This window comes from Spinacia oleracea, chromosome 1 (genome assembly GCF_020520425.1).
Source record: "Spinacia oleracea cultivar Varoflay chromosome 1, BTI_SOV_V1, whole genome shotgun sequence".
Lineage (NCBI taxonomy): Eukaryota > Viridiplantae > Streptophyta > Magnoliopsida > Caryophyllales > Amaranthaceae > Spinacia > Spinacia oleracea.
The window spans coordinates 120446821-120474043 of NC_079487.1; the positions used below are offsets into that span (position 1 = coordinate 120446821).

The 27223-nt window shown below is 36.2% G+C and overlaps 4 protein-coding genes across 7 annotated transcripts; all 4 read left to right on the forward strand.

Moving 5' to 3' along the window:
• Window positions 1-1015: 1015 nt before the first annotated feature.
• LOC110795872 (U-box domain-containing protein 52) lies at window positions 1016-7484 on the forward strand. Of its 3 annotated transcripts, XM_022000904.2 has the most exons (10): window positions 1016-1509; window positions 1695-1786; window positions 2858-2979; window positions 3068-3274; window positions 4033-4330; window positions 4426-4527; window positions 4626-5054; window positions 5779-6606; window positions 6842-6895; window positions 7179-7484. In XM_022000904.2, the coding sequence occupies exons 1-9, from the start codon at window positions 1353-1355 to the stop codon at window positions 6857-6859; spliced, it is 2253 nt and encodes a 750-aa protein (XP_021856596.1). In that variant the 5' UTR covers window positions 1016-1352; the 3' UTR covers window positions 6860-6895; window positions 7179-7484. The 3 variants fall into 3 exon arrangements, with proteins under 3 accessions (XP_021856596.1, XP_021856597.1, XP_021856594.1); XM_022000905.2 differs by lacking the exon at window positions 6842-6895 and having other exon boundaries at window positions 1018-1513; XM_022000902.2 differs by lacking the exon at window positions 6842-6895 and having other exon boundaries at window positions 1018-1509.
• Window positions 7485-8774: 1290 nt separating this feature from the next.
• On the forward strand, window positions 8775-9631 carry LOC110795875 (proline-rich receptor-like protein kinase PERK2). The gene has a single exon (XM_022000909.2). It carries the CDS (start codon window positions 8816-8818, stop codon window positions 9458-9460), a length of 645 nt encoding a protein of 214 aa, XP_021856601.2. The 5' UTR covers window positions 8775-8815; the 3' UTR covers window positions 9461-9631.
• Window positions 9632-11091: 1460 nt separating this feature from the next.
• LOC110795873 (chitin elicitor receptor kinase 1-like) lies at window positions 11092-23940 on the forward strand. Of its 2 annotated transcripts, none has more exons than XM_022000907.2 (12): window positions 11092-11944; window positions 13298-13337; window positions 13459-13487; window positions 13616-13762; window positions 16467-16648; window positions 16847-16936; window positions 18188-18281; window positions 18388-18539; window positions 18615-18706; window positions 23038-23173; window positions 23439-23513; window positions 23602-23940. In XM_022000907.2, exons 1-12 carry the CDS (start codon window positions 11335-11337, stop codon window positions 23761-23763), a joined length of 1809 nt encoding a protein of 602 aa, XP_021856599.2. In that variant the 5' UTR covers window positions 11092-11334; the 3' UTR covers window positions 23764-23940. The 2 variants fall into 2 exon arrangements, with proteins under 2 accessions (XP_021856599.2, XP_021856598.2); XM_022000906.2 differs by having other exon boundaries at window positions 11095-11944; window positions 23418-23513.
• Window positions 23941-24082: 142 nt separating this feature from the next.
• LOC110795893 (uncharacterized) lies at window positions 24083-26433 on the forward strand. Its single transcript, XM_022000934.2, has 2 exons — window positions 24083-24916; window positions 25487-26433. Exon 2 carries the CDS (start codon window positions 25520-25522, stop codon window positions 26288-26290), a length of 771 nt encoding a protein of 256 aa, XP_021856626.2. The 5' UTR covers window positions 24083-24916; window positions 25487-25519; the 3' UTR covers window positions 26291-26433.
• The last annotated feature ends 790 nt before the right edge of the window (window positions 26434-27223 follow it).

A 27223-nucleotide genomic window follows, 5' to 3' on the forward strand; every position in this document is an offset into this window, starting at 1 on the left:
CAAAAAATGCTATATCCGAACTCAACCTTTCGATGTTTTTCAAGAAATTGTTTTTTAAATGACAAACAAATAATTAATGTTTAATTTTAAATGGTTTACAATGGACCATAAAAATGGAAGTAACTCATTTTTTTTTATCCAAACCAATTGCAAAAAACTACACCTTTCACAATTTGTCTTATTAGTAAGCAACCGATATACCCCTAAGGGCAATAATAAAAGCACAGATCTTCAAGAGATTTTGTTCTCATATCACAATATCACATCATTGTAGTACAAACTACTCTCCCAGGTTTGTGTAGACTATTAATAGATTATTTATTTATTTATTATAAATATAAAAGAATCACGAGTTTTATAGAAGTATATCATTTATTTTGGCAGGGGCCTACCAAAAAGTTATCGAACGAAAAGATGATTATCAATAAGGGTGCGTTCTATTTTCACTTATTTTTTCCGAATTTTTTTTAATTTTTTTAATTTTTTCGTCAACCCTTAGGTTAGAAACCTTAACCTTCGTAAAGTAAAAGTACTTTTATTGGGTCCAACAAGACTGATCACACGAGATTGACCGCGTATAAGTCTGACGGGGCTCTATCATAAAAGCAATTGCTCAGTTGGTATTGGTGGGTTAGCCCAACAATCTTATATGTTAGTCAATCTCTTTCTATTTTTCCAACGTGGGATAATTAGTCCGATACTAACATGTGGATTATACCCTTAACATTACTCTCACCAAATATGAACCGCTAAAGTACGGGGATGATTATACATTTATGGTGATTTATTTTGAAAATAAATATATTTCAAATATACTGAAGGTATTTTAATCTAATAATTCTTATTGATTAAGATTGCTAACGATTAATATCAAATAATGACTCGTCGATATTATCTTTTATCGTTATTTTTAGTATGTAGAGGTTGGCTAACAAATTTTTGTACCATTAATATGAAAATAAAAATAAAAGTAAAAATAAAAGTAAAAATAAATGACAAATCCAAGGGAAATGAGAAAATTCTAGAGCAGGGTAAAAATTAAACCATATAGATTTCCCGAATAAGCTACTCAATTTTTTCTTTGGCTATAACTCAAAAGATAAAAGGGTTTAAAAGTTAGTTAGGATTCCGTTATTTTCGCGCCAAACGCTTTCGTTAGCAGAAAGAGAAGAGAGAGATATCTTGCGAGAAATATCAGACAGAAGAAAGGAAAATTGGGGTAAGAGAGGGAACGAGGCGAAAACCCAGAAAGTTTTTCTCTCAATCTCTCTCTTCAATTCTTTCTATCTCCTCCCAAACCCGTCGGAAAGTTTTGGTTTTCTCAGCGGCATTTTAACAAACAGTTGGTGGGCATGTCTTTATCAGACGAATCGACACCGTTGCCCATCAACTGTACCGCGGTCGCCATTGATAAGGATAAGCATAGCCAATATGCGGTGAAATGGGCAATTGAACATCTTTTGTCGGGCAACCATTTCCTCATCTTGATTCATGTTAAGCAGAGAAATCGTAGGTATCCCTCTCCTTTTTTTTTTGTTGGTAAAATAATGTCGAATACCATATGATATGATATGATGTCATATTATATGATATGGGAATTTTATTATGAACTAACCCTTTATGAAGATTCTGATTTTGTTCGGAATTATTGTGATAAATGACGCATCTTTGATTTGGGTTTTATTTTCTTGCAGACAGTGGATTTTTTGATGTAGGTATGTCCGGTATTGAAGTTGATCCAACACATATCTTCATCCCTTATCGTGGATTTTGTGCTCGCAAATCGGTAATTACTCAACAAACTTAGCTTATGTATTTCGTCTAGGTTACCATTAATCACTTCCTTGGTATATTGTTCGTAGAATCATAGGAAACAATTATAGTATCTGGGATATGTACATCTCACCTTTATAAGTTTGAACGATGTCGTCATCAATCTTATGCCATATGGGTGTATGATTTGGCATGAGGTAAATGTTAGCTATCTGAAATTTGGTTTGGGATGTTTTTGGTTGATTGTCAATTTTGGGCAAATCAAAGATGTATTTGTGACGCAACACTCTTTAATTATTTGTGACTCAATCTGTTTCATAACTCAGGATGTATACCTTTTGTTTCTATGATATGAATTACTTATGTAGAAAAAGAATGCAAAATGTTCAATTTTGTTCTTCTTGTTTCTCCTTATCACCGTTTCGTTCAACATTGAGAATGCATTCTAGTCAATTAACATTCTTTTTGTAAATTTGGGGTCTTTAAACTGAAACACCATATTATGAAATGCAGAAATATTTATTGAAGTTACATGTACATCCTAGTGACTTCTATGTTCTCAATGTTATGGAGATGTATACATAGTGAGAGGCATCAAGTACCATTTGGGAAACATATCTTTATGGATTGATAACCGCTACCAACATTGGATCTTTCTGTTCCAACTTTCAAGTAATCAGTAATACAAAGATGATCGTCATGATTATATGTCGTGCTTGTGTAAAGAACTAAAGATATAGTCATAATTATATATGTTAACAGAAAACTTTTGTTGGTGAACATGCTTAATTCGAAAATCCTAGGTATAAAATTGATGTACCTCAAGGGTCAAGCCGACAATTCTTGTGCAGCTTTTAATCTGTAGGTTATCTCTATATATAGGTTTCAGATATATGCATACAGTCAGAAATTTAACCAGTAAATGTAAGTAGAGCAAATTTTATATGAAAGTCATTGCATGATTGCATGTAAAACATTCTGGTACATTTAGCAAATGTTTAGCTGTTACCGTTAACAAATTGTGAAATCTTAAGTATAGCGTTGAAACAAATTAAAGATCATAATAACTGATTCTTATTATCAGGTTCAAGTGAGAGAGGTTGTTCTTGAAGATTCTGACATAGCTAGGGCTATCCTGGACTATGTAAACTGCAACTTCATCACTAACATTGTTGTTGGCGCATGCTCAAGAAATGCTATTGTGAAGTCAGTTACATATCTTGTCTCTTTTAAAAGGAAGAAAATCATTTTTTTACAAGCCTAGTTCCTGAAACTGTATTATTGCTAATTACAGAACGTTTAGAAAGCCTGACGTGCCTAGTCATGTGACCAAATTTGCTCCAGACTTCTGTTCTGTATATGTGATTGCAAAGGCGAAAGTACTCAGTGTACGGTCAGCACAGCGTCCTGTTGCCAATACGCCTACTCCTCCTAAGCTTTCATGTTCACTTGGATTAACACATCAACTTTCAGGCGAACATGGACTTATGGAAGACACAAGGTCAGTTGAATGTGCTGCTATTACTAGTTATGCATGGAAGACCAACTTTTTTGCGGTCACATCTTTACATTTTTTTTTCTGTCTTCAAGAAATAGTCTTCGTATCTTCAAAATTTGCGATACTTGGTTCTGAATCTAAATGGTGAAGAAAGGGTAAATATTGTTTTACGCCACGACTAATGATGTGTAGACTTTAGTTTTAAACATTTTAGTGACTTGCAATACATAGTAAGTTTAGAGTTTTTGTTTCTTCTTTTAAAGTGTAAGGGAAGGGCATAATAGGTAGTGAGTAATATTAGGTAGAAGACAGATTAGGTAGGTGTAGTAGAATGGTTTATAAATAAGGGCACATTAGGTTATGAGAGGCATGTTGAGAATATGGTAAAGGTTAGGCTTTGGAGAGTGGTGACCTCAAGTCACTAAACTTGGAGATTGGTGGCCTCAAGTCACTACTTTTGTATCCCTTTTGTGTTCTTCATCAATCAAGCTAATTAATATAATTTATGCCATTAATTTTCTGCTCAAAAGTAGTCAGTTCCTTGCAAAATCTCCTGAACTAAAACTACAAAATTTGTATTAACAGAACCTACTCCGCAATTTACCATGAACTTCTCCAAATTGTGAAAATATGGTCTGATACAGTTAGATTATTAGTCTAACCTTTTTAAGAGGGTCATTTTATGATGGCCTCCTGACATGCTTCATTCATGTAGCCTTTTTAAGAAGGTCTGATAAACTTGTTTTCTTCACTGAGATCAGATCACCTTCTTTCCGAGCATCGAGCGTCAGTGGATCTGACAGAAGATATTGGGACAGAAACGGTGATGGAAGTAGGGCTGGACGACGAGGAACCGTGTTCGGTACTGCTTGGAAAGGTTCGTCATCAATGGAAAATATTGACATTGCTGCTGGAACTTCCACCCACCGCATTTCCTTATCCGATGATGCTGATAATCTGGACCAAGTTCCATTCCGTAGTATGCTTGATATTGAAGCCAAAGACTCAGACTTTTCTTTTGTTGGTGGTCCTCCAAGAAGGGATCACACTCACTCACCTGTAAGTACTCTGTTGATTATACAAATAATAAACCAGTAAAACCAGTCATTGTAATTGTAATTGATTTCTGTGTGTTGTGTTGTGTTGTGTTGCAGAATGATCTTGAGGCAGAAATGAGACGTCTAAGGCTTGAGTTGAAGCAAACTATGGATATGTACAGCACAGCTTGCAAAGAAGCAATCACAGCAAAGCAGAAGGTGATAGTTAGCCCTGTGTCCTTGAATGTAAAATATTGTTCGTTACTGAAAAATAGGGAGTTTTTTTTTAACAGTTTGGTTTCTGGTAATTTGTTCAGGCTAAAGAGCTTACTGATTGGAAGATGGAAGAACTCCGGAAGTTTGAGCATACACAGGATTCTGGTGACTCTAGTAATGCAATTGTTGAGATAGAGAAGGCTAAGTGCAGAGCTGCTATAGAAGCTGCTGAAGCGGCACAAAGGTTAGCTGAGAAAGAAGCACAGAAAAGAAAGCTTGCAGAATCAAAGGCTAAGCAAGAAGCAGAGGAGAAGAATAGGGCATTGAATGCTTTAGCTCATAATGATGTAAGGTATAGGAAATATACCATTGATGAGATAGAAGTTGCAACTGGAAGTTTTTCCGCAGAATTTAAAGTTGGTGAAGGTGGATATGGACCTGTTTATCAAGGTATACTGGATCATACACCAGTTGCTATCAAAGTATTAAGACCAGATGCTGCACAAGGAAGGAAGCAGTTCCAACAGGAGGTAATATAATTTTTATGTGTTTTCTCTTTCAAGCTAAAATGTATGAGTATTGATTTTACTTCCTCATTGTTTCTTATCACCATTATGCTAAACTGGAATTCATAGAAGAAAATTTCCAAGGGAAGGCTGTCGATCTTAGTTGCCCTCTTCCTTTTAATGATATTGACTTGCTTAAGCTAACTTTTTGTTTCCTATACCCATCCTATACCTTGTCATATACTACCTCCGTTTCTAAATAGTTGCACCATGTTGACTTTTGGCACTATTCACTGGCTTTGACCATAACTTTCCATTAATAAATAAAAACAAATATTATTATGTAAAATTTTATTGGGTTTGTCTCAATGTATATTTTTAACATATCAACTTTTAATGGTCAAAGTTATGCGTTGGAAACGTGAAAGTGAAAATGGTGCAACTGTGTTGAAAAGTAGGAAGTATGTTGCGGCTTGGTAGATGGCATGGTATATGTGGTTCACTGGCTCACATGATTTGTTCAATTCAATGAATTTCCTGTTATTAAGTGTCGTTAGGGAGTAGGGACGATGTTTTAAGACTCATGGCGTGTTCCTTTAGGATTTTCCTCTGTAACTACTATTTTGACAATTTTGTGAATGTTGGAATATTTAGTGTCCTAAAAGTAGCATAATAAAGTGAACATATAATGTTAGATTGAGTATGCTTAAATTAGTTTTGGTTACTCTCTTTTCCAATTTGATGTCAGGTTGAGGTCCTAAGCAGCATGAGACATCCAAATATGGTTCTTCTCCTAGGAGCATGCCCTGAGTATGGTTGCTTGGTTTATGAATTCATGAACAATGGAAGCTTAGAGGACAGGCTCCTCCGAAGAGGTGGGACCCCCACAATTCCATGGAGAATCCGATTCAAAATAGCAGCTGAGATTGCAATTGCCCTTACATTTCTCCACCAGGCAAAACCAGAACCCCTTGTACACCGTGATCTAAAGCCAGCAAACATCCTCTTAGACAGCCATTATGTGAGCAAAATCAGTGATGTTGGTCTAGCTAGATTGGTTCCACCATCTGTAGCAAATAGTGTCACACAATGTCACATGACTTCTGCTGCAGGAACATTCTGTTACATTGATCCTGAGTATCAACAGACAGGAATGTTGACAACTAAATCTGATATATACTCTCTTGGGATAATGTTGCTTCAGATAATTACTGCAAAACCTGCAATGGGTCTCAGTCATCATGTTCAACGAGCCATTGATACTGGAACTTTTTCTGAAGTACTTGACCAGAATGTGGATGACTGGCCAATTGAAGAAGCTCTTTCCTTTGCGAAATTGGCCTTACAATGTTCCGAGCTTAGGAAAAGGGACCGCCCAGATCTTGCTACTGTTGTGTTGCCAGAACTCAATCGACTTAAAGATTTTGGGATGACTGAAGATCCCAGAAATTATTACGCTTATCAGCCAAGAATTCACAACCCAGTTCCACGCCCAAGGTCAACATACTCACCAATAGCCAAGGCTGGGAAAAGTTCTTCATCAAGTTCACATCATCGATCATCAAATTCTAGCCAGGTAACTAACCTACCTACTCCGTCCTTTCCTTATATTTTTCAAACTTGTTTTTTTTTTATTTTTTTATTTTTAATATGGATGCCTCAAATTGTTATTCGTGTGTCTAATATCTTTCTTGTTCGCAAAATACCTTAGTTTACGGGGATGATCCTTTTCCCTGTCTCCCTAGAATGACAACATGTCCTGCTATCCATTTTTCTCCTATTTAAAATCAAGTTATAAGTGTTTCACGCAGAAAATATCCACAAACTGATGTTGGCTCAGCAGATCAGTGCCCTCTATATTGCAGGTTTGAATACCCCGTGATATTTTATTTCAATTCAAAACTTATTCTTCCTTCTTTTTTCTACCTTCTAAATTGAGGATACATATTTTAAAATTTGGGTTATTGCTTGTTGCATTTTCATTAATATGATTTACAAGTGAAAAACTGAGTTGTGTTTTATCTATCTTGATTGTCATGTATTATCTTAATAAATGATGTTATTTGGAACTGTGGTATTGGCAAGAAAGAAATGTAAATGAAAAGTACTGATGATAATGTAATTGTTTTGATGTTGATGAATGATCAGGGGTCAACAAGGAGCATTCCTTGGACGCCGTCACAAAGCTCAGATGAAAGTCCCTTAACTTCTTCAGGAAGCATGTAGAAGGAGGCCACATCAGCCACTGGTGAAATTATTAACATTAACTATCTATACAAGATGAACATTGATATAATTTATCATGTTTCTTTCTAAAATGTAGATCCTGTAAATGAAATTTAAGGCTTTATATACATGGGGGGTTGTTTTTGTAACATACCATGCTTCGAAAGTGAAGGAGAATGAATAATTTTTGATTCTTTTTATGCATATATTCCTACACGATCGTCCTTTATTCCTTTCTTTCGTAGAATATTTCAGACTTCAAACTCTTTTCTGCTGTAACAAGATACTGATAATACATCAGGAACAGCGTGTGGAATGTAATTAGACCTTTGGCTCTTGTTTAAACTATATGAAATTTGCAATGGATAACTATTTTTTTCTTCAGATAATTTAATTTCTTGTAGTATTTTGGTGTTCGGCCAGATATTAAAGCTGTCTGAAGTCTGAAACATAAATCTGTCAGGGGAAGAATATTGCAGTTTTGGTTTTGTTATTGGTCCTAAAAACTACTAATTTGTCTGAAATTAATAGTCGTTTATACGAATTCTTATTATACGGGAAAAGTTGTCACATTTCCTAGTATCAGAGTATTACGTTTATGTTAATGATTACTTAGCTAAGGCTTTGATTGTTTAGTAATTCTATCCTGATAACACTGGAGCGGACAAAAGCCCAAAAAAGCTGTATCAGAATAAGGTATTATGGTCAGAAACCTTGGGATTATCACTTCTGTGCAGCAAGAAAAGTATAATTAAAGCTTGAAGAAAGCATAAAGTTGAAGTTTAAGGCAACATAGTGAGGAAAAGAATACTCCATAATATGAATTGACCACTATCTATGTGGAGATAAACTGGATTAGCACTTTATGCTTAAAACTGTAAAAACAGCATGAGTGAAACAATAGATAATGCTCCATTTGTATTGGTAGCCGGAAAATTTCACACATTTATACCACGTTAGCAGTGCAACCCCTCACAATCCCTGAAAATTAGGTATATTTTCTAATAAAAAAGAAAAAAACTTTGCCTCATTTTTTGTTGTTAAAGTGAAATGTTATCCAATTCACAGGCACAACGATTACACTGGATATTTAAGAATCGTTAATCGTGTTTTTTTCTTTGTCCCTCTTACCTATTCTTAATATAGGGTTTCTTACACAATACACATCAAAGCCAAAAAGTTCAAACCACGTTAGCGGTACGACCCTCTCACAATCCCTGAAAAATATGAATATTTTCAAATGAAAAAGAAGAAATTTGCCTCATTTTTTGTAGTTGAAAGTGCAATGGGCTACACAATGTCACTGATACAACGATTACACTGGATATTTAAGGATCGCTAATCGAGTTTTTTCTTTGCCCCCCTTACCTATTCCTTAATACAGGATTTCTTACACGTCAAAAGCCAAAAGTTTAAACAAATATACCTTACCTTTCTTCCAAGAAGCATCTAAAGCTCCTAACTTTACATTAAGCACCCATTCACACGTTTGTATAAAACACCAAAATCATATCTTCCTACATTCCTTATGCCTTAGAAAAACATATGCACTTCCAAACATGAGGCTCATCAAACTAGCCATAATAACATTGGCAATAATAATAACACTTGCTACTACAAACATATCATGCCTTGATCAAACTACACTTCCACTGCCACCGGGCCCACCGGCCGCAGCTGTTGCAGGGCAGCTCTGCATAAGTGAGTGTGGCAGTTGCCCTGTCATTTGCTCTTCATCACCACCACCACCACCATCACCATCCACCCCCACAATCCTCACACCACTCTTCCCTTTGTCCCCACCACGGGCCGCTAAACCTCCACCACCGGAAACCATCCAACCGCCCCTGCCACCATCGTCGGACCTTCCACCACTACTGCCAATACAACCACCATCATCCGAAGGTTACCTGCCGCCACCTTCTCCAAAGGCGGCACATCCACCGCCGTCACCACCACCACCACCATCGCCGCCTTCGTCCTCGAGTGGCTCGCCGAAGAGTAGTAGTGGGGGAAGTTATAATCATCCTCCTCCTAGTCCATCAGTTTCATTTCCATTGGTTATAGATCCAGCTGGTCCTTCCCCTCCTAATCCATACTACTACTTCTATGAGTCTGGTGCTGCATTTACATCACTTCCTTTTCCAACTTACTTCTCTGTTTTTGTAATCTTTGTCATTCATATATGCTATGTCTTATCTTAGTATGATAAGTTCATATCATTGTTATAATATAGTTTTGCACTAATATTTTTCACATTTTTTTTTCTTGGGTGTGGGAAATGTAAATTTTTAGTTCTTACTTTGGTTTATTTTACTTTGTCATGGACTTTGTATGCAACCGAAAATATAGTCATAAACTACTTATTTTTGTTCCCTTTGTCCACAATTTAGTTTTTCTAATAGTACGGGACAGTTTTTCGTAATTGACAGAGGAAATTGACTAAAGTAATTTTTGGGAGAACTATAACATACGAAGTATTTGATATTCAATTAATTATCCATTAACCATTTACTTTATTCATAAGTAAGGAGATTTGTCATTTTTTGTTGGATGGTAATAAATGGTGGTAATGGTCAAAATTTAATACGAGTACGTAATTTTATAAAAGGATCTATGGATTGTTCATGGGGTTATGTCACTTAGAGCATCTCTAATGGTAAGCTAATTTGACAATTACTCCCTCCGTCTCTTTTTGTTTTTTACGTTTTCCTTTTTGGGTATTTCAAAATGTTCTTTACATTTCCTTTTATATTATCACATAAATGTCTTAGTATTCTATCAAAATTTGTGTCTAATTATTATTTTAACCAATTAAATTCATTGTGTCATTTAATTTTTCACACTTTTCCATTAAAACATTAAATTTTTCTCATTTTCCAATATCAGAATTTTGATAAAAGTGAAAACATTATAAATAAACGTAATTTAACTTGTTTAAATAAAAAAAAAATTGAGGAATCTCGATGCAAATTAATTAATCGTTAAAACGCGTGAAAAAAACCAAACGTAAAAAACAAAAAGAGACGGGGGGAGTAGCTTGTTATGCCACATAAGATTTCAAGGTATTTTATTGTTTAGCTAATTTGTGCTCCATAGGCTAACAACTATCTTGTTATTTAAATTTGTCTCACTTGCTCACTTGTCAATTAATTATTTGGCAATTTTGAGAGCTACTTGTCAAGCAACAAATTAGCTTGTTTAGCTAATTTATTATTTTCATTCCAATGGTCTAAATTTCAAGCCAGTCCTTAGCTACAACCAATGGAGATGCTCTTATGTGAGCCTATCATGAAAATATGAAGAAATTTATACATTCGAGGATTATGTGATATTTCACCTTGCTTTGGTGGGTGAGTCCCCCAACAAGAATTTCTGCTCGAACTTGAGACCTCCCCTTTAAACGACATCAAACTGCTTACCACTTGAACCAACTCTATATTTATGTGATATATGACTATTTACCAAACGGACTATTAAAACTCAATTTGGAGATGTGCACGCTAACTCATTAAAGTGTTGAATATTTAAGAAAATTCCGACCCTAAGAAGAACCGTAGTTGGTAGAAGTTGAACCCTCGAACCTTTGAGCGGAGAACAAAAAGTGTATGACTTTTCCTTCTTGATGATAAAATAAAACAGTTTAATTCAAATAATTGCCTAATAAAACTAATGTCAAAGGAGAGAGAGGGAGAGATAATGTAAATATAATGGTTATGGAAGTCGACAATTTTGAAGCTTACACGCTGGCGATTAGTACCCTTAAGCTGCCACTCAATGATGATCATGTCAGTTAGCAGGTTAGTTGCATTTCTATTAATTACTAAATCAAACACCAAATCATTTTCATTCTTCCCTTCGAATTATTGTCCCGTATTTGATTTGTCTTCCAATAATAGTTGAAATTGTTGACTGTTGACTCACAAATGTTGAAAGCCCAGATAAAATTGAACACTATTCAATATCAACTTTCCAATTAAACCCTCAATTTTGATTTCTACTACAATTTGGGGAAATGGGTGTCAATTGATTTCTTATACAATCCCTCAATTGATTAGGGTTTTAATTTGGGGGTTTGATGATGAAGAAATTAGGTTTTGTGTTTTCTGTGTTACTTAGCTATTTGATAGTTGTTGAATCAATTTGTAGTAGGGGTTGTGATGTGGGTTTAGCTTCATACTATGTTCAGCCAAGTGTAACCCTTGGTAACATAGCAATTTACTTTGATACTTCAACTGTTGATATCATGAGCTTCAATCCCGAAATCACAGATGAAAATAGCATTCAAAGGGATACTCGAGTCAATGTGCCGTTTTCGTGTGATTGTATAGATGGGGATTATCTTGGTCATGTTTTTAGTTACCGGATTCAGTCTGGAGATACCTATACAACTATTGCAGCAACACAATATGCCAATCTTACTACTGCTAGTTTGCTTCAGAGGAATAATAGTTATCCTGTGACCCTATTGCCCATTGGTGGCAACCTTAATGTGACTGTTAATTGTTCTTGTGGAAATAGCAGTGTGTCAGTGGATTATGGGTTGTTCGTAACTTATCCGCTTCGTTCTGGTGATAGTTTAAGTTCCATTGCGCAGGCAAATAATTTGAGTGCAAGTTTGTTGCAGAGGTATAATCCTGGTGCAAACTTTAATAGTGGAAATGGGCTCGTTTACATTCCTGGGCGAGGTAATAATCTTTTCTCTCTTTAATTCACACACCCATTGAAAGTATCAAATGTTTACTTGCTGAATTGGGTATTAAATGTTGAATTAAAGAAATTTTGAGAATGTTCGACTTAGCTATGAATCTATGATGAATTGTTATGGTATGCAATTGTGCATGCATATTTTGGGATTTGAGAAGAGTAGAACTTGTGAAACTTGGGGAAAATCATGGCTTCGTTAGGGTAATATTGAAATGGTTTGGGCTGGAAGTTAGTTGAATGCATTTCTAAAAGGCTGCATCCAGTTCTGAACCTGTCTTGAAACATGACGGGGTTAGACTTTACTCGTTACATGGCCAATGGAATTGTATTGATTGTCTAATATCTGTCCATGCTACTTAATTAAAAGTTTATTAATCTAATTATGGATGTAGGCAAATCTTTACAATTCAAATTCTTATCAAGCAGTGATATACCTCGCCAAGCAATTCAATTCTTATGACTGGATTATTAGTGGAGAAGAGATCGAAACAAAATGATATTGTAGAAGGAAGAATATGATTTATCCATGTGGCATAGTTTTTGGTAATATAAGTTCGGAGTAGTAATCAACTCAGCTGCCGAGCCATGTAGAAGGACCAAACAACTAGTATACCAGGACTGTGCCTGGATGCTGTCTGTAACATAGGAGTACTTGGTATAAAAAGTAAGAGGGATCAATTTAATTCTATATTTAAGTTTAGCAGAAGTTTGGTTTTCAGATCAATAGGAATCTTTTGCAGTATTATTTCTAACCATTTAGCATAGTTTCTGATGATATAATTTCAGAGTAAAAATTGTATGGAGTTGCAAGCCATATGTAAGGGCAACCAACTAGAGTACCAAGACTACTGCCTGGATACTCTCTGTTCAGGCTTCCAAGAAGATTGAATTTTATATTGAAAAGAATCTTCTGCTGCATGCTTAACTCATCTATTCCTTTTTAAAAACCAAATACAAGATGGAGGGGGCAAGTTTTTGTTGTTCATCTCTGTTTCAGCCCTCAGCATTGCCTCAAGCCCTTACCATCTTGACCTTATACTTTTCCTATTAAGCTGGAAACAAAGTTTACGGATAAGTTAGCTTTTTTTTCTCTTAAATAAGGCATCGTTGATTCTGCCCACGGAGGGAGAAATTGAGTTATCTGAGTGTCAGTTTTTGGTATTTTTCTGCGATGGTACATGTTATAACCAAACTTTTATTCGCCATGGAATGACTCAGCTTAAAGCTTTTTTACGAGACTGTTCACAAAGCACGTTCAATCAACTTCTGAACTAGCCTTGATTAGTTGAAATTGTTACCTTTTGTGTACTTGAATTTTGTACTCTTCTGTGCAGACAGGAATGGAGATTACCCACCATTATTTTCAAATTCAAGGTATCTTTTAGTCTTATCTTATTACCAGACCAATTTACGTGTATAACAATAACAATTTCAGTCTATTTTGTGTCAGTTCTTTAACTTTCTATTTTCTGTGTTTTTAAAAAATCTTATGCAGCCCTGGACCAGGTGGTTCAGCCTCTGCAGGTAATTGAATTTTCTTTATTCCTGTATTACAGCTTCCTGTCTTCTCCCATTCCCGTGTTCTTGATTGCTTTGTGTCATAAAATCCAATAGTCATACCACTTTGTAACAAATCTCTTCTATGCTGGCAGGAATTTCTCCTGGAGTCGTAGCTGGTATATGCGTGGCAGTTGGATTGTGTGCGTTCTTATTTGGTTGGTATCTTGTCTACATAAGACGAAAGAAGAAGAAAGAGGCCTTACTTTCTGATAAGCCTGAATTCCAGTCAGCACCAGCTGGTACTTCCCATCTTCTGCGGTTAACACTTAAATTTCTTTTAAGAATTATTGATAAAAAGATTTAGATAGGACAAAAAAGTTACTCCGTATTAATAAAATATGAGAAGCCAGTAAAACAAATCGAATGGATGGCCAGGTGTCCATTTTTTCTTTCAAGAAAGCATGTAATTATCAAAAGCAAATAGATAGGAGAAACACAGGCTGCCATAGATCACGAAGAAGCTAAAACATCTCCTGATCCCATAACACCCCCGCCCTATTAGTGTTATTACACAAGACATAGTGAATGTGATCCAACCAAAGCACCCAAATTACTGTCATAAATGTGCAACTAGGAAGCTCCTTCTATTCTAAAAGATAATACATCTCATGTTCTCACTTGTGTATGTCCCATACTCCCATCAGAAAAGCAGAGCACAATGAAATCTTCCTTTTGTTATCCAAAAAGCCTATGTGGCTACGTGTGTAATACCCCTCATGATTGCTTAATTGAATTTAATGTACTACTCATAGGAACAAGATGCATCTTTCTTTAAGGGAGCTAATTTCCTAAGAAACTCCACAGTTAAGCGTGCTTGGCTGGGAGAAATTTTAGGATGGGTGACCTCCTAGGAAATTCTATCAGGATGCGCATGAGTGAGGACAAAATGCGTCGTAAACGAGGGCATTGTTGTTCTCAAGTGGGGGTGTATGTAATACCCCTCATGATTGCTTAATTGAATTTAATATACTACTCATAGGAACAAGATGCATTTTTCTTTTATGGAGCTCATATCCTAAGAAACTCCACAGTTAAGCAAAATTTTAGGGTGGTTGACTTCCCAGGAAGTTTTCTCAGGGTGCACATGCATGAGTGAGGACAAAATGCGTCGTAAGGACTTGTGTTGGACTGTTGGTTCTTGAGGACAGTTGTTGACCCTTGATGACGGAATCGTGTGTTACAACGTGAATAAAGCATCAGTCACCTCACACTTCATATGAGGACCACATTAGGGGACAAATTCTAGTTGGCTGCAGACCTGCAGTAGCTGAAAATATCAAGAGTGTACAGCTTTTCCAAAACTTGTCTACACAAAAGCCTTGATCTCCAGAGGAACTTTTGCCTTCCATAGGAAATTGGAAACTGGGAAAACTGTAGGATTTGGAGATTTTGCAAGTTTTTGTTTAAGGATTTACAAGGAACGTTGCTTGAAGAATTATCAATCCGGAATGCTAGATTATATTACCAGGCTTTTAACCATGAAAATAGACGCATAATGAAGTCGGTTAAAACTGATTGGAAAAAGGATGATCTCTTGCCAAGGATTCTCCGGAACACCACATTGGCTACCCAATAATTCGACCAAGGGAAGGAACACGGGGGTTTAAATTCGAGTGAACTTCCATAGTCATAGGTAGGAAACCCTAATGTTAGCCAAAGCATCCCAACCATTGATGTGAAAACATCATATTCCAAATGTCACCTGCAAGGCTGCAAAGTCAGATTCCAAATCTTACCTCCAGTTCTCCACAACCACTTTCCTCGTGAGGGGGTGCTCTTGGGTTTTATGTTTCCCAAATTGTCCTATTTCCTTGGATGATAAACCCAATTCCAAGCAACAAGATGATATTTTATTAAAATAATATGGAGTATTTCTTTTTGCAAGGTATTTCGCTTGTTGGCGAGACTTGATGAAAATGGCAAGAAATGACTTTAAGCAATGTATAAGAAATATCTGAAAAAACATATGCAGCTATTTCATTTAGGCTTCGTTTGATTTGGTGTAAAATGTTTTCATGAAAAACGATTTTTCCTTTTTCAAACGGTTTACGTTGTTTGGTTTGGCAAGAGATTGGAAACAATTTTCCATAACTCCCTAAAAGGTGGAAAAACCTTTTCCATCTGAAAGGAAGGGAAACCACTTTTCCACATTTCCTCCTTACCTCTCTCTCCCTTATTCTCCTCAATCTTCACCCATCTTCTCTCATTTTCCTTTTTTCTATTAATTTTATTTTAAGGAACCAAACAAAGGAAAATTAGTTTGGAATAGTGTTTTCCCGTGGAAAATCATTTTTCACTGAACACGTTTTACACCAAATTAAACGGAGCCTAATTGGTATCTTATACTTCATCCGTTTCTCAATACATGCATCATTTTGACTTTTTACACTATTTATAAACTAACTTTGACCACATTTATTACTAATATGTAAAGTAGAATGTCATTATTTAAATTGTTGTTGGGTTGATCTCAATGTACATTTTCTAAGTATCAACTTTTTATAAATTTTTCTAATATGTAACTGAAGTTATTAATTATCAATGTCGTGTGTTGGCAAGCGCAAAAGTCGACATGATGCATGTAATAAATAACAGAGCAAGTATGTGTGTTGTTGTTAAATTAAAAAAGGCAACTCGACTTTTTCTCTCTTGCCTACTCTCTTCGTAACTGGAGCAGGACAAATACTCCACCAATATCATAATCTATTATGCAGAAAATTTGATCTGCTACTCCATTTTGAAACATAATATCTTATATCTCTCCATGCCTTGTAATCAAACTTTATATCCATATTGAAACAAAATATGGAAATAAGTGGTGTAGAAAAAAGAGCCTAAATCAAGAAATCTGGAATTTCGGCACTCTTGTGCTGGTTTTTTTAATTTTTTTTTTTTAAATTAAAAATGTATAAGTAACTATCTCTTGTAAATTACTATGAACAGAAAATTTAACTGGACAATCTGAAGCTGTGGCAGTCAATCCAAAGCATCATGGTATAGCTGTTGAGAAGTCAGTAGAGTATTCTTATGAAGAGCTTGCAAATGCTACTAATAATTTTAGCTTGGCTAACAAAATTGGTCAAGGTGGATTTGGAGTTGTTTACTATGGGGAGCTAAGAGGCGAGGTTAGTAGTAGCATTTATTTGTTTTCTTGTGTGCAACTCCGAGACAAAAATATCGTGTCTAATATATAGCATCTATCACATCTTGTGTGCAGAAGTTTTTATTTTTATATTTATTTTTTTATTTTTATCTGTGTGTGTGTTGGTGTATGTGTATAATATGGAGATTCTTCATTTTCTGCACCTTATGTACATCTACAGAAAGCAGCTATCAAGAAGATGGCTATGCAAGCAACAAGGGAATTTCTTGCTGAACTGAAGGTCTTGACACATGTTCATCACTTAAACTTGGTATACATCCACCCTCTGTGTCTTTAAGCATGTCTGGTCAGTCAGTAACTTTGATTCTATTGTCTTTATAAGTTGTTCACTGCTTTAACTTTAAGACTAAACTACTATGCCTTTTATCTGTTCATTCATGTGTCTGTTTGTACCTTTCTTTCATGTGACCCACCGCAAAGTGTGTGATTTTCTGTTTCTTTTAATAATCAAGAGCAGAAATTGATGGCTTCGTTTGAAAAATTGTTTCTTCATCAGATTCTAGGAGGATTTCAATGTTTAAGTGTGCTTTTGAATTATTGCTGACAACTTCTCTCTTGGAATGAGAATGGAGAAACACCCTTTGTAGAGAGAGTAGGTTAATAGAAAGATAGTGGGACTCCCAACTTGGTTTTTCCTTTCTAGTCAAGTGGGTAGTTCACAAGGGGGGGATTCATAATTTGTTAATGCTAACAAATCGAAATCAAATACACCTCATGGTAAGCTGGATTTTGTGAGAAGCAACAGGGTGCTATAATGTGTGGCTTGACAAGACTTCAAATTTCAGATATTACTTATCAAAAGTTGCTGAGAGGAAATGAATACATTACTTCGTATTGTATTTGGCTTGCAAATCCTGTTATAATCACTCGTTGTCCCCAATCAATTTTCATTTTCTTAAGCTCACGTGAGAATGAAACCTTTTATGCAATGGTGGCCTTTATGAGGATGCGTATTTATGCTAGTTTCAGGCTAGATAATAGTATAATACTCTTCCAGTAGGAATATTCGTGTAACTACTGATGAAATGAAACAGATCATCTTCTTTTCTCCTAGATTAGGTTGCTGAGTATCTGCATAGGAGGATGTCTCGGTGTCAGAAGAAAATTTTGGGTTGGCTGGATTCTGTTTGGTTCTTGGTCAAGTGAGATATTTGGATCTTAGATTTGTGAAATAAATAGCTATCTTTTGTTCTTAGTCATTGGATTTATGAGCCGATCTCAGTCTCACCGGATGTATTTTGGATGCTTGATTTCTGTATAACCCTATGGTAGTAGAGATTTATTTTCCCCTTCTTTTGTCATTTTGAATTGTAAATATTTGAAAGTGGGTGATAGTGCTTTTACTGCAAATGAAGATCGAAAATTGTCATTATGCATCTGTTATAGTTTACTAGACAACATCTACTCAGTTGGTATGTAGGGTATTATTCTTTGCAAACTGTATCGATTTCTTTGTTAAAATTTCATCAATTCACTTGGAGTATACTGTATCTAAGTGCAGGTTCGCTTGATTGGATACTGTGTTGAGGATTCTCTCTTCCTGGTGTATGAATATATTGAAAATGGAAACTTAAGTCAGCATTTGCGTGGTTCAGGTGGAGTTATCTCTGTGAAAAATACACTGCTCTTATTTCTGCACCAGTGTTAACATGTTTTCTTATTTCTGCACCAGGGTTAACATGTTTTCTTATTTCTTTCCAGTAAAAGATGTCCTGCCATGGCATGCCAGAGTACAAATTGCTCTTGATTCAGCAAGAGGTCTTGAATATATCCATGAGCACACTGTACCTGTTTACATTCATCGTGATATTAAATCTCCTAACATATTGATTGATAGTAATTTCCATGCAAAGGTACGTTCATCAACTGCAGCTTTGTTTTTTAGTCATTCAATACTTGTACATTCTCAAAATCTGCTAATTTTACAGGTTGCAGATTTTGGATTGACAAAGCTAGCGGAGGTTGGAAATGCGTCTGTACCAACTCGTTTGGTGGGCACATTTGGATACATGCCTCCAGAGTAAGTTTGTTATTAGATTTATATTTGTAGAAGTAAAATAAAAACGGCAGAAACTTTCCTTCCCCTAACCGTGAGATTACTTTTTGATAAAGAAAAATGTTTTACAATTCAGCAACTACCAGAAAGTACAAGAATGGAGGACAAGTTGTCCTCGTGATAGCAGATAACAATACTGCAGATTAGCCCAATTTTATTGTATTTCCCCCACTGGGTAACTTCTAAATTCCACCGCTTCCTTAGCCTACAATGAAGCTAGATAGATTTTCTATCCCACAGGAAATCAGCACCCGAAGCGATTCCTTTGAATGTGGAATGAACCGTACTAGACGCAAACATACACATACCATACTACTGTCAGAAGTTTGTTGACACAAGACTGATCTCCGAAACATCCCTTTTACTCATATTAAGCCAGAGAAAAAGTGAGAGTTTCCTAACAGACAGGAACCTTGCATTGTAGAAGCAGGGAGAAGGCGTTTTAATACTAAAACAAAGGTAGTTTGCTCTACTTGATTTCTTCCCTATTCAAGCAGCTAGTCTCTTGCCAGGTTGATTCGAAGTATTCCACCAGTTTGGAACATTCTGTTATACCACAGACACCACAGAATCGCCATAAAAGCATTTCACCATAAAACCTTCTTCTCCTTTGCCCTTCCGAAGCCCAAAAATAGGACTTGCAGCATATCCTTGGTTTAGGTTATGACGGAGTGGAAGTTTGTTGATCCTTATATACGAGAGCAACCTAGAGAAGATTATCACGAGCAATCCAAGAAGTCAACAATGGTATTTTAGTTCTGATTCGTGCATCCCTTCAAGGAATTCTGGTAGGATCCAATCAACTTGAGCGGTTTGTGTTACCTAAGAGAAGTTGGCTGGTGAGGCTGGTCTTTTCAAAATCTCTTGTTTGTTTTCTTCTGTGCATGGGCCTTCTCAGCCTTGGCTTTGCACACAGTTTTAAATGATTTTGAGGGCTTATGGGGTGTGTTCTCGTCATGGTTGAAATTTTTTCACATATAAATGGGTTTAGGAGGTCTCAAATCTGGTGCAGGTCTTAAGGAACAGGGCAGTTTGGAATCACTTGCATGTTATTTTGGAGTCTATCTGATATAATAGGTCCCCACTTTTGTTCTAACTTTTTGGTCATTGATTCCAATGCTACAATATGAGTTTTTGTAGTGTATAAGAATACTTGGCTGAGGTTTAGGTTATGAAGAAGTTATGTTTGTTAACAGAAGCTTAAGGTTTTGAATGAAGAGGTTTTACTGTTTTAAGGATTTAGAGCCATCAAAAGGGAAGTATTTGCGAGATAGCCAAATTGGTGGTTTAGATAAAGTGGTTCGCTGAAAGATGGGTTACTTAATGCATAATTTTCAACGGAGTTCTCTTGCCATCTCAATGCTGAAGGAGAATAGATAAACTGAAAGGGATACTAATTCTAAGCTAGCATTTCCTTTAATGTGGTATGGGAGTAGGATAAGAAGCGTTATTAAGGAGTTGGAAGTGAGAGGGTTTGTGGTTACCAAAGGCTGTCATTGAGGAGATAACGTCATTCTATGAAATTCTTTTAAATGAACAACGTTGTTTTAGGTGTTGATAGTGTAGAATTGAACATCCCCTTGAGGAACAGGAGATTTATAGTATTGTTTCAAATAGGAAAGGTGATAGCTTGGTCCCAACGGTCCATTTCAATATTTTTTTCTAGTTTTTTCGGGTCGTTGTGAGAAAAGATTTACGCAAGGTGCTTCAAGAATTTTATGGGATTTGGTTTGTGGGTAAGAACATAGATTTGTTATTTCTTACTCTCATTTCTAAAAGGAGTTACCCTTGAAGGGAGATTTTATGTGAGAGATAGAAAGAGGGAAAAAAGAACTATAGAAAGGGATATGAGAGGTATATACAAGTATACAACTAGTACAAGAAAGTATCACCTTACAATCTTACTCAACTAAGTTTGTTAAAATGATAGGCGTGAAGCGTGATAGCCAATAACAATAGTTGGCTAAGGGCTATATTTATTACGAAGCCAAATACAACTTTTTTCTATCATTTGGCCTGCTAGTCTTCTGTGTAATGTGTGTAAGACACCCTTTCTATTGGGTTACGGTATCTCTTTTCATTGATCTCAATGACTTGAGTGCTTCTCCTTGTGGCTGATGTAGTAACTGTGATGCTAAGTGGAGAGGTTAAGGTTGGTTTTGAGAAAGCTTATTACAGAGCTAGTAAGGTCTACGTGATTTTTTGACAAGGTTTTGAAGAATACCTATCATAGGACATAAGGGTTTTGGGTCTAGGTGTAGGAAGTGGATATTCAATGCATGTCTCTTGCTTAATTCTCGGTATCATGTCGAGGTGAGGCTGAGGACATAGTTTTGTGCTATGAGGAAATTGAGGAGTATTAGAGAGGATGACCTTTCTTTTCCCTTTGTTTGCTAAAGCTTTGAGTCATACTCTAGGTAAGAGGAAGGTTTAGGCTTTGTGGAAGGTTTAAGGCGGGGCCGTGGAGGAGGAATGGAGGATAGTATCTGGGTTTACAGTTTAGAGTATTCGCCTCAGGCAACCTCACTTTATCTCTGGATTTTTAGGCTGTTATAGAGTAGTTTCAGTTTAGGTTAATCGTAAGCCTAATTTGAGGCTATGTTGCACGGAAACGGGTACTGGAACGGGTACGGAGACGGATACGGGGACGGAAAACGGCAAAATCAAAAATTCAAAAAACGGGTACGGCATGGATTCGACAAAAAAATATAAAAAAAACAAGAATTTAATTAAATTAAACATCCATACATAAATAGTTCAAAGTTAATAAAAAAATACTAAAAATTATTAAAATGCTAAAAAGTTAATAAAAGGTAAGGGTTCAGGGTTCACTAATCCAGTGAATAAAAAATGCATCTTAAATAAATAAAAAACAGAGCTGTAGCCTTTAACTAAGAAATAAATAAAAGTGAGGGGCGAGAGTTGCTGGTTGCTTTGAGTTACTGCCTAATTGACAAAACCAAAGAAAGTAAAAAAAGAAACGAAAATAAAAGTAAAAAAGAATCTAACAAAAATGAAACAGCTTGCCATATTCATTCAAAAATCAAAAAAACAAATCGAAGCAAAAAAAAAACAGAAAAGAAACAGAGAACAGTTTATTCACCAAGTCACTGGCCGGCGAGGGAGAAAGAGAGTGAGACACTGAGACGACGGCGGCGGCGGCTTCCTCGAAGAGTTGTCTCAGTCGAAGCTCGAAGGAGATCCGGAGAAGAAACTCGCTGGAGAGTAAAAGCGAAGAAGAACCGGCGAGTTGAGACTTGAGACACCCGACGACCGGCGACCGGCGAGGGGAAAAACGGCCGGCGGCGACCAACAGCCACTCAGCCAATGACGCAGGTGAGAGAGAATTTGGTGACTTTGGAAAACAAAACCCTAAATTGATTTGGGCTTCAAGGCTACTGGGTACGTGATTTCATCCCCAAATACGTACCCACCCGTACCCAAAAACGAACCCATCCGTATCCAAATCCCACCCGCGTACCCACTTTTTGGATTCGGCCCGGGGACGTTTCCTGGGCGTACCCGTCCCGTACCCGTACCGTACCCGTACCCGTACCCGGTACGGGATACGGCACCTGGGAGGCGTACCCAGGCTTCATAGATTTGAGGGAGCTTCTTTGAGTGATGTCTATGTTGCTTGTCATTGAAGATCTCCTGCTTTGCTAGGCTTTCTTTAGGGAATATTCCCAAAGTATTCAACTTTGTCCGATAATTGTGTGTATAAGAGGTTTGATGGATAGCAGGATAGTATGCGGAGATTTTTTAAGATTCTCTACATTATTGACAACTTATGGGAAGTTATCTCTGGTTGCCAGTTGAGAACAAAAGAGGTATCATCTCGTGAGGTGGGACTTAAGGTAGAGCGTAAGGAGGGAGGCTTTTAACTATTTCTATAAAATAAAACATATCCAATGTTCTTTTACATAAGTACTGGTGTTCTTGAACCGTGTACTCTTGTCCACCATCTAATTTGTGGGGTGTTTGGTGTATAGAAAAGCTCCTTGAATCAGATTACTCGTGACATCCAGTGTTTTCTTATTTGTTATCATGGCCAAAGAACGCTGTATAGACAGATTCCTTCACACGTGGCAGGATTTACTTATAACTATCAATGTATAAGTTTGCGAACGAATTGATCATTTTTTTGTTGTATGAAATACTTTTTATGATAAGCAAAGGTACTATTATGTCCTATCAAACTTTGACTTCTTGCACCATTGATTCTGTCTCTGTTGTTTAATGATAGAAGTGTTTGCCTCGGAAAGATCCTAACTACTTGGCTATATTTCATACAGATACGCCCAGTTTGGTGATGTCTCTCCCAAAGTAGATGTCTTTGCTTTTGGTGTTGTTCTCTTTGAACTCATATCAGGGAAGGATGCTTTGGTAAAGGAAACTGGATCAGCTCAACCGCAGAGCCTTGCTAATTTGGTAAACAATCTATTACTTTTATGTTGGTTATTCATACGACTTCCAGAAAAACACCTTATTAATAAGTCGAGCATATTAGGAAAAGAATTAGACAATCATCTCAAAATCCCGTAAAAGTTGAAAAGCATTAAAGCAATCCTTTGTTTTAGAACAGAGGGGGAATTATATCGTGTAGCTCTTCTTTACCAATCAACATTTCTGGCTAGCCTTTGAAAATATTTTCTTCTTCTTGTTTGTGTAACAGTTTCAGGATGTTGTTTTCCAGTCTGATCCGAACAGCATATGCAAATTAGTGGATCCGAGACTTGGGGAAGACTATCCTCTTGACTCTGTTCTCAAGGTGAATATGATCGCTCGATCAAGCAATAACTTCCTTTAAAGAAATTTGTGAACTCAAATATGTTTGTTTATGTTGATTGGTTTTGCAGATGGTAGAGCTTGCAAAAGCATGCACTCAAGAGAATCCTGAACTTCGACCTAGCATGAGATCGGTTGTAGTTGCTTTGATGTCCTCCTCGTCAACCACAGAAAATTGGGATATTGGTTCGTTCCATGAGCATGGCCTTAAAAATCTTGAGTCTGGAAGATAGTTTAAAATGGAGAATACTAACACAACTGCTATATACCAATTCTTTTTAATAGTGGGTACCTAAAGGTATACTCATAGTTGTATATATTATGAATATTGTTTATATTGATCAAGTATTAGTGTATTACCAATTCTTTTCAAATGTATATGAGATATATTAGGGATTTGACTTATTATACACACAATATTTTAGGTTTTGTAGCAAAACAATTTCTACTCACTAGGCAAATGTTGTCAGTAGCTGATCCACCCTTTCTGCTCCTGCTACACTCTACTATTGGAGTAGCTGCTTCACTGTTAAGGGAAAACTTGGGGCCTGTTCGGCGGTAGTGTTTGAGATAGCGGGTAGCGTTTTGACCGAGTCAAGACGCTACTTGTAAAATTTGCAATGTTTGGCGAGGTAGCGGTTGAGTAGCTTTTATCAAACGTTAAAATTAGTAGCGTTTAAGGTAGCGGGTAGCGTTTGACAAATTTATATTAAAGTTTTAAATAATATTTCAGCTTTTATTTTATTTTATTTTATAATATCAACCGTTACTTTTACCGAACACTCATATTCGTTACACGCTACTTAGATGATAATGATGTTTTCGAACAATTTGGCGAAGTTTCAATTTCCAGTGGCGGCTCTGGTGCCTCTGCTACGGTTGATTATTTAGCGCTAAGATACGCCGTGTTTGCTGCAGTTAGGATTGACCTCCTTGATAGCAATGCAGATGAAGTGTACGACAAACCGGATGAAGATGAAGATGAAGATGAAGTATTGGAGGTATATGGCAAAGTCACTGCTAATTTTAGTCTGTATAGTACTGAAGAAGTTCATCGGGTTAGTCTTTTCGACTGCTCTGATGAATCAAATATGATGGAATTGGTCGTGTTGGGTACTGATCTCTCTTTGATAAGATCATTGCTGGTTGTGCCACCGTATTCCCCTCTTGTGATTGAAGTAGACTTAACGGATGCTGCCAATGATGACGCCTTAATCGTTAATGACTCTGTCTCGTTCGAACCCAATAACCTTGGTTGCAATCAGAAATTTATTAAGGGATCAAATGGTGTTGATGTCAGAGTTTCTGTCAGGTGGATGGAACCATCTAAGCTAATATTCTATCCCAGCGATAAGCTTGTCCGCGTAACAAATCCGTTGGTATTTGGTAAGTACTCCCTCTGTCCCTTTTTGTTTGCCCTTCGTGTTTTAGTCCGTTGGTAAAAAATTGTTTTCTTTCATATGAGATCCCAAATTTACTAGCACCTAAAATACATTTGGCCCGCCATTTTGTCTCTTCCCAATCCCACACAACAAATATTTTTCGTATTACCTCCGTTTATTAAGATCTTTACGGTTACTATTTTGCCCGAATATTAAGAAAAAACGTTTCATAAAGATTTTTAAGGTTACTATTTGCATGAATATTAAAAAAAAAAAATAGAAAAGTTAGTTGAAAATATGGATAAAGTAAGATAAATATATAAAAAGGTAGATGAGTGTAAAGAAAATGAATAAAGGAAGAGAAAGCGAGTGGAAAATTGTAAATATTGTGGTGTAAGAAAGGTAAATGAGTAAATTTTCAAGTTCAAAAAAAATAGAATAAAAAAAAGTGTAAAGAACATTATGAAACAAAGTAAAACAGATCTTTTTGAAATGGAGGTAATATGTGTTTGTGTCGATTTCTGAGTGTAATTCCACTTCTTCTGACATGGCTTAATTTGTTGTTTATGTTCAGCCAAATTCACTCTGGCGTTATATTTCACACCCAATGGTAGAGGTATTTTCTGTTTTCATTGGTAGGAGAAAACCCGAGGACTTGAATTTATATGGAATGATAAATTTCATAGGCTGTGGAGAATTCACAAATCTGTTCCATAGAGAGAAAGAAAACCCCTATCACTTGCCCATTGGCACAAATTTTATACAATTGGAAGGTCCGAATCCCAATAGGGGTCTTAAGATTGGATATGATCGGTTTTTTTTGTATATAGACCTACAAGATGTCGAGGGACACTTAATCATCAAGGGTTGTATAGATTCATGTTATGAGTTTGTGGAACGATATAAACATTGGTTCGATAGGCACCACTGTTCAGTGGTTCAAAGTGCTAATATGGATATCTTTGCTGCATTGCACTACAATATTATCTCAAATCCAGTAACTGCTAAGTTGAAGGTTCATTTCTTTTTCAAAGAAGCTGCAACATCTAATTCTTCTCAAGATGTTTGTAGAATTTCTGGGAGTATGGTTGCTTTCCATAGTAAGTATGATTATACAACAGAGTATGAGAAAAGATACTATCGTAGTGTGCTGTTTGAGTGTCCTGAATCATGTCCTTTGATAAGACAAGAAGGTGTGGATTTTGAAATGGAGCTTTCGAGAGTGCTGGTTACTGTTCCAACTGATTGCTCTTTGCTAATTGCTGTTGATTTGAGTTGTGGCATTGGATTAACTACTGAAAGATTGGAGGAGACTGTTGAATTTCAGATCTGCGACTCTAGCAAGGAAATCAGAGTTGAGGGTTTTACATTGATGTAGAATGGGATGATAAATGAGCTTGGTTATGTTTTTGTCTTTTAATGATGCTTAGAGCAAGATCAAGGGGGTCTTATCTTAAGATGTTCTTCATTTGCCATGTCATCATTTCATTAATATTAAATAATTAAATTATTGTTAAGACTCCTTAAGATTCAATCAAATTTAGCTCTTCACCCATTAAATCATTTAAGACTTGTAAATTTATGTAAAATATCATTTTATTTTTTAATTTAACTCACATACCAAGTCTTAAATTGAGTCTTAATTTTTCAAGACTCACTTTAAGACTTTGATAAGACTTGTCTACTACAATGCTACAATTTCTATTGTCTGATCTTAAGACTGATGAATCATATGTCATGTCAGCACAATTCATATCTTAAGACTTGGGGCTGATCATGCTCTTAGGCTGCGTTTGGTAGGGCGTAAAACGTTTTCATTGTAAAATGATTTTCCATGGAAAACATTTTTCAAGGGAAAACACAATTTCAAACTAGTTTTCCTTTGTTTAGTAACTTAAAAGAAAATGGGAGAAGATGGTAAAGATTGAGGGGAAAAAAGGAGAGGGAGGTAAGGAGGAAAGAAGGAAAAGTGGTTTCCCTACATTTCAAATGGAAAATGATTTTCCACCTTTGAGGGAGTCATGGAAAATTGTTTTCCATCCCTTATACAACCAAACAACGTAAAATGATTGAAAAGGAGAAAATCATTTTCCGTGAAAACGTTTTACGCCCTACTAAACGGAGCCTTAATCTTATGATAAATTTTGAGGTAAAAGATATTTTGGGTCGAATTCTAGTGTGTCAATTTTGAGTTTGTAATTTTGAAGAATTTTTTTGTGGCTAAAAAGATTTCAATTTCAAGTTGATTTTAACATTTAAATCACTTAGTAAGACCCTAAAAATTATTCCAATTAAAATTTATAGGTCACAT